Genomic DNA, 7,727 nt, shown 5'->3' on the forward strand with positions numbered 1-7,727 from the left:
CCCATGAAACATAAGTGACCCCAACCTTTTGAATATAATTTAATCAACAAAGTAGTGAAGAACAACTAATAACTTGGCTAGTCTCCACAACTTAAAAATTACATTTTTTTATTTTAATCATGTTATTATTATTAATATGATGTGAAGACAACATTGTATGCTACAACCTGCAATCTTAGTGGCCAAGTTGAAGACAAGGATCAATTAAGAAGGATTGCTAAAAAGCAATTCCAATTGACACAAACAAACACATCTTTTAAAAAGGCTTTTTATTCCTTCAGTAGGTGAGGAATTCACTCAAAGCCTCCATTAAATAGAGAAAAGCACTTTAGGTAACACATACATTTTAATTTCATTTAAAAAAAAATAGTTTTTTATTTCTAGATTTTTTCCATTTAATGCTCAAGTTTGAAGCTTTCAATCAATTTGGTCTTCTCAGTCAAACTTAAAAACATGGCACTAAATGTATCATCATCAAGAATAGCTACATTATTTTCATATCATAATAAACTTAAGAAGACCAAATTAAATGGAATACCATATTGGTTGACCATTTAAAACTTAAGAGACCAAATTCAAAAAAATGAAAAACTTTTAAGATTTAAATATATATATGCAACATTGGTCTAATTTTTTTTATATTGTGAATATATCTTCATCCATTTATATCGGCTGACAATACATACATTAAACTTAGCTTTTAATATCATATAGATGCATATATGCATTGGCTATTTGATTAAAAATTATATATGTATTCAACTTTTTATCCTAGGAAATATTATATCATTTCTTTGAATAAAGTGTAGTTCATGGTGTGTACCTATGCGTGTGGCATGGTTTTGGTGTCTTCTTTTTTGCTTTTGCTTGTGTACCATTTCACATAGAACCCTATTGCAGATTAGGATTTTTTGCGTTACATACACACTAAAAACAAGATTTATGTACTTTTTATGAAAAGTATAGTAGAAATGATTCCTTAGTTTTTTTTACATATTTAATTAAAATAAGTGTCCTTGACAAGCCAAGACCAAATGCTAAGACAGTGAAAAAAATTAGCTTGCAGCAGTTGATTAAAATTCGTTTCAGAGTCATGAGGTAAGTAAGTATCATTTATTTATTTAATATTAGAAAGAAAAAAATTAGGTTAAAAGGAAAGAAAATGTTACACTCAGTTATGTGACTCCAATTTGAACGAATTTTTTTCTAAAATAAAATAAACAGGGAATTTGTTAGGAATCTCATTTGGGAGCGTAACAAGTTTGATGTAATACTTAAATTATGAGGCTCTTCCACATAATAGATTTGTCTTTTAGGTTAGGGTCTTCTAATGTGCTCAAATCCTATTAGGTGATGATGTCTTTCATTAAGAATTGTGTTACAAAATATGCTGAATAAAAATTATCAAACAGAAAAAATATTATCATCGAGTCAATACTAATAGAGTGTAAGCCACTAACGTTAACCCTTAAAAGATGACAATAATAAAAATCTCACATTAGATGATATAATAAAAATGTGATACTTACCCTTACTTAATATAGTAGTCTTTTAGGTTCAGTTTTTCTAACGTGCTTTAAGTCCTAAGAGAATTGTTTCTCACACTATGAAGCTAATTACTTAATTTCCAAAACTGTTAATACCGTTTTATTATTTCAAAATCATATTTGATTTGCATATCTATATACAAATAAATGTGAGTTTTATAGTTTTATATATTGCATGATGCCAAGCCCAAACATAAGGCCAATAGATCTTATTGTAAGAGAGAAGCCATAAGGCCAACAAACCTTGTGAACTGCATGACAGATTTGCCCATGGTATTCAAGGCATAAAATTAGGACATTATGAGGGTAAAAAGGTAAAAACAATTTGTGCTATATTAGACACCTTATATAATTTTTGGACAATGTTGAAAGAGAAAAGATATAGGTAGTTGTCATGAAAGCAACTAAGGTCACTTTTGTTTAGGATTTGCTTTGCTTAGTGGTTGAGTCACTTAGGATTTCACTTTGGAGTAACCAAAGAAAAATGTCATGTTCTAAAGAAGAAGCTCTTGTTAGACTCTTCTACAATGCCTCTAGCTCTTTCATGCTTCTCTTCCTCTTCCTCTTCTCTTCATCCATTTTGCTTTACAAGTTCTTAAACTTCATTGGTAGCTACCCCTTAATCCAAAGGTCTTTTTCTACTCTCCCTAAAACCATTCTATATAGCGTTCGATAAATATGTCAGAACAGGACGGAACAAAATATATAAATTATATTCTATGTATCATAACTATGTTATGATGTCTTGTTATATTTATGCACTAAAAATTAACATATATTGCATCAAATATCTAACTTGATAGTTTCTTTTTCTATATGTTGCAGAGATGAACAATATGAGTATTTTTCTTCTGAGTATGATGAAGAAGAAGAAGAAATACAAGAAAGGTTTTCTTATGAGGATTGTAATATTACTGAGAGGGATCATTTAGTAGCAGATATCATTTGTGGTGGTGAAAGTCTTGTTTTTCTGCACAACAATGAGACTAAAACTCAAAGGACTTGTTCTTCTTCTGAAGAATTTATAAGCCTTAAGGGTAGCTTTAATGAAGATTCAGAAGAAAACTATACATCAGAAACTTTGTCTTTTCATAAGTCACCACTTGTCTCAGACTTTGCAACAGAAGAGGCAGAAGAAGAAGAAGAAGAATTTCCAATTACAAGAGATGCTGATTCTGTTAGAAATTCTGATAGGACCACTTCTCATAAGGCTCTTAATCTATACAAAAGTGACTTAGTGGACAGTGACAAAAACTATGATGGTATATTTCACATCATAGCTAAGGCTATAGTCTATAGTTTGTTACATTATTCACATGCAACACTTTATAGTTCAACTTTTGCTAATATTTTCTGCAGAAAATCATGTTGGCTTTGGGATTATTAACAATAAGAAGGTGCAAGAATCAAACTTCATAAGGGATGAAAGATTCTTTGTTTCTGCACCTACACATTTGGAGAGTAAGAAGTTGATTATTGAAGAAAAAGATGATGAAGAAATATATGGTGATTCATGCACTGTTGGATCCACATCTAAGAGCTCCTCTGAATGGAGAAGCTCCATTAATTGCAGAGATTCTGGAACTGAAGACCCTTTTTCTTCTTCATCAAGAAGGAGTTGCCCGAAATGGGAATCATATACAGTTTTCCAGAAATATGATGAAGAAATGTCATTTCTTGATAGGCTTAGTGCACAAAAACTTCATGAAACTGGTAAGACCCTTTTTCCTATGAGTAATGTTACACAATCATGTAGAGTCTAATTGGTCAAGAAACACTATCTCTTATCATCTGAATACATGAAATAAGTTGCGACGCACTTTATGAGATAACAGATGTTGATCCGATTTTTTATATAATAAAGAGTAGTCAGTAGATAAAATTGAATCGTAAGGATAACTAATATATCCAATGCTTAACAAACATATATTGTTACTGCCAAGGTTCTATATTACACTTTGTGACTGCAATCTTGTAGTTTCGATAACCTTAGCGATTGTATTATGACTATAATGTAATATAAGTGCATCTGAAATTTAGAACCTTGATCATTGTGTTAATAATAATCCAGGCAAAACTATGGTTTTCTAGCACCTTTCTTTTCTGAGTCTTTATCCATTGTTGCAAGGTTTTACTATTGTGAGAGATTGATTTTACTGCATATTAACAACTTGATTTTCAGAGTCTTTAAGATCCATCAAAGTATCTCCGAGGTCAATTTCGGAACGTATTGTGTACAAGATTTCAACTATGAACAGAACACCTGCTGGAAATATCTGTAACAACCCATACAGTGAACTAGAAGCTGCATATGTTGCACAGATTTGCTTAACTTGGGAAGCACTTAATTGGAACTACAAAAACTTTCTAACAAAAAGAGTGTCGCGCCGTGACGCCGATGCAGGTTGTCCAGCCACAATTGCACAACAATTCCAACAATTTCAAGTTTTGTTACAAAGATATGTAGAGAATGAGCCTTATGAACATGGTAGGAGACCTGAGATTTATGCTAGAATGAGGCTTTTGGCTCCAAAATTGCTCCTAGTGCCAGAGTATAGAGGTATGATTAATTACTTTTTAGTCATCTCATTTCAAAAACTACTTATATGGTTAAGATTATACCCCATGTAACAGATTTGTTGTAAAATCTGAACTAGTATGATATGCTATAATGCACCAATATCTACAATAATTCTGGATCAAGCACCCTTTATCTTAGGCACTTTATTCCATATTAAACATGTGTAAGGTTTAAAAAAGCACTTATATCTAAAGAATGTTGTATAACAGCTTTTATGTATGTTAATTAATATTCAACCAAAAAGAGAAAATACCAATCTACAAATTTCTGAAGTGTGTATTATAAAATTATGACCAATTAAGTGATTTTTGAATAGGTGGTGTCTACACCTAGTAAAAGTAGAATCCAATATATTACCAAAGTAAAAAAGGTAGCATACAAAAAAGTGATTACTCCAAATTAATTTTTTTTTCTTGTTACAGAATCAGATGATGATCAGAAGGAGGATGGTTTTCACTCAAAAATATCATCACCTTCATTTCTTATGATAATGGAAGATGGGATTAGAACATTCATGAGTTTTCTTAAGGCTGATAAAGAGAAACCGTGTCAGATTTTAGCAGCATACTTTAGAAGAAACAGAAGAGGCTTGGTTGATCCAACACTACTAAGGCTTATGAAGAAAGTTAAGCAAAAGGCAAGTTCCATATTTTAGATTAATTTTGATAATTCAGTGCTTTCCACTTTTCAGATCATATTATATATTACTTTAATAACCATAAATTCTTACATAATCTTCACAATCATATTATGACTTCAATTATGGTTATATCATATGTATTTTCTAGTATTTTTTTCTGTCCTAGTAATAAATGCAAAATAATCCCAACCATATTTTAAAACATGTATAATATTACTAATTAACTCATGATTATTATAATGAACTATTATCATGATTTATCATTAGGGATAACAATGAAAATCCGAACCTAACCCAAGAAAAAGTCGATGTGATTGGTTCAAGTTTAGTATAATTGATACCTTATCCCAAACTTGCCTTGAACCCAAATAATATATGTAAAACTAAAATTAGACACAAATACATTTATAAAATCTATATATATATATAGAAATTTGAAATAAATATGGAACCTATATGTATAAATATCCAGATGAGTTAAAAAATGGTAGCATTATTTTCAATCCCACTTAATTCGAATTCGGATTTTAGATTTTGAGTTCGGGGTTGAGTAAACACAAACCCAACCCAATTCACCTTGTTGTCATTCCTATCTATCGTGATATATTATTCTTATAATTAATTACATGATATTCATACTTATTGAGTTGATTTTATATGAAAATCTCATTAGACTAAATGGTTTTCGCATAAAGTTCATAGAATAGGAAATGGTATATCACTAGAACTGTCATGTACATATTTTAGTACATTTATACAACTATAAAAAAAATTAGGATTTATATAGTGTCTTTAACTATTTTTTACATTGTCAATACATCATTTATATTAATTATTATTAACTTTTAAATAAAAGTAATATAAATTAATAATAAATAATACTGAGTTGAAAGAACTTTATACTGACAAATGCATATATATATTAAACTAAAAAATTTATCTTTCCTAACACATTTTGTATTTCCATATATGTATACCTGATTAATGTGCAGAAAAAGATGAAGGTGAAAGATCTTAAGCGTTCCCGAAAATGCTTAAGGAAGAGAAAGTTAAAGGTGGAAGAAGAGATGGAAATTTTAATGGCACTCATAGACCTTAAAGTGGTATCAAGAGTTTTAAGAATGAGTGACTTAAATGAAGAACAATTGCATTGGTGTGAAGAAAAGATGAGCAAAGTAAGAGTCATGGATGGAAAACTTCAAAGAGATTCCACACCACTTTTTTTCCCTGCACATTGTTGACCCACCACACCATTGTGTTAATTGCTTTATGAGACTAGATACTGAATGTGCATGACTGCACAAAAGGAATATTCATAACACACTTTTTACAGTAAATAAGTATTTTCATCCCGATTTTTACGTGTACTAATTTAGTCTCTGAAAAATCTAATATGGTCCAAAAAAATAAAATGTGAGTCAAATTAATCTTTTTAACATCTTTTATAACATCTGTCAATGGTGATTTTGACTCATATTTTCAATTTTTTAGTACTACTTTAGATCTTTTTGATAAAATTAGTATACTTAGAAATTTATAAATAAGGATCAAAATGGATATTCACTTTTTTTCTTGTTGTTGTAAATATGGTTAAAGAAAATGGAGAGGGGACCCTACAAATCAAAGTAAAACAGTGGAGGGTAGCATGGACTTTAGAGCCTGAAATTCATGGAAAGATGGGTAAAGAATAATGGTTATATTATTGATGGATATTGAAAATGAAAGACTATAGACAAAGCAAGGAACATGGTGATAGAGACAATAGTAGCTTTAGTTTGCTTTAGCTTTTTAATTAGAGATTATCTACAAGAAACTTAAGGTGGCACATGTAGTTGAATAAAAAGTAGTCTTACTCTTTTTGCATAAAAGTAGATCACATGATACACTAATAAAGGAATATATGGTATGCTTAGCTTTTTATTTAAAATGAAATTACTTGAAGGACCTACTTAGTTTTGTGGAAGAGAAAATAAAGAAAAGTGATAAATAAATTAACCTTCAAAAGAGTACGTTGGGCTCTACCAATGTATTGCTTTAAAAATTTTGACTCAGATTTATGATTTACTTATGTGTTACTTCCAATTGTTTTTGGTTGATGGATGATTACCATAAATGTACTCATGTTTAATAAAAGGTCGTGATTCCTTATAATATGAAAATTTGTGCATGTGTCTTTTGTAAGTCATTTTATAATGAAATGATATACTTACCGTAAAAATTAAATATAAAGACTTCTCTATATGATAATAGAGAAAAATTTAAAATTTATGCACCGTTAGTATAAAGTTTTTTACACTATCAGCATATTATCCATTATTTATTATTATTACTTTTGTTTACGTTAATGATGGTTAACATATGAATGGTGGATAATTTAATGACAACATATAATGATAAATGATTTAATGACAGTATAAAAAATACTTACACTATCGGTATATACATATTAAATTGATGGATAAATCTTTATATGAATGTGAATCACATCATTTTATCTTTTCAACACAATGATTTGCCAGTCCATCAAAATGGGCTTCATGGCCCATCTTGAGTTTGGTACCCTCTCTTTTGGTCTTAAGGTTCTTTCTTTATTTCTCAATAATGCATGCAACAATCATAAGTATTGTCAATAACATTCTATAGCATATTTTTGGGGTCTTAGATGATTGGACCCTATGTGATGATTTTACATGATCTCATTAAATTAAAATGTATATGTTAAATTGCAAGTTGTATATGGCATATTAGCTTTCTATTTGTCTCATTGCCCTTAGCTTCTTAGGTATTTCATTGCCTCAAAATTATATTTGTGTGCTTAATTATTAGAGGGTACCCTACATAAATTTTGACCTATACCTAGACATAGAAACATGCATGCCCTTCATTTGAATCACACACCTAAATAAAATGGATTATCTCATTTCTCACTGAATGCAAGTTAGGAATATGTAAATATAAT

The 7,727-nt window shown here is 29.8% G+C and overlaps 1 protein-coding gene across 1 annotated transcript; it reads left to right on the forward strand.

The window, feature by feature from the left end:
• Nucleotides 1,928-6,128, forward strand: LOC109347733. Its single transcript, XM_019587763.1, has 6 exons — nucleotides 1,928-2,177; nucleotides 2,373-2,809; nucleotides 2,907-3,260; nucleotides 3,730-4,107; nucleotides 4,551-4,765; nucleotides 5,761-6,128. The coding sequence occupies exons 1-6, from the start codon at nucleotides 2,032-2,034 to the stop codon at nucleotides 6,007-6,009; spliced, it is 1,779 nt and encodes a 592-aa protein (XP_019443308.1). The 5' UTR covers nucleotides 1,928-2,031; the 3' UTR covers nucleotides 6,010-6,128.

The sequence above is a fragment of the Lupinus angustifolius genome, chromosome LG05 (assembly GCF_001865875.1).
Source record: "Lupinus angustifolius cultivar Tanjil chromosome LG05, LupAngTanjil_v1.0, whole genome shotgun sequence".
Lineage (NCBI taxonomy): Eukaryota > Viridiplantae > Streptophyta > Magnoliopsida > Fabales > Fabaceae > Lupinus > Lupinus angustifolius.

Coding starts and splice junctions, on each gene's coding strand:
- LOC109347733 (XM_019587763.1), top strand. CDS start 2,032: ATGTCATGTTCTAAAGAAGAAGCTCTTGTTAGACTCTTCTACAATGCC. Junction 2,178..2,372: donor AGCTACCCCTTAATCCAAAG/GTCTTTTTCTAC, acceptor TATATGTTGCAG/AGATGAACAATATGAGTATT. Junction 2,810..2,906: donor CAGTGACAAAAACTATGATG/GTATATTTCACA, acceptor TATTTTCTGCAG/AAAATCATGTTGGCTTTGGG.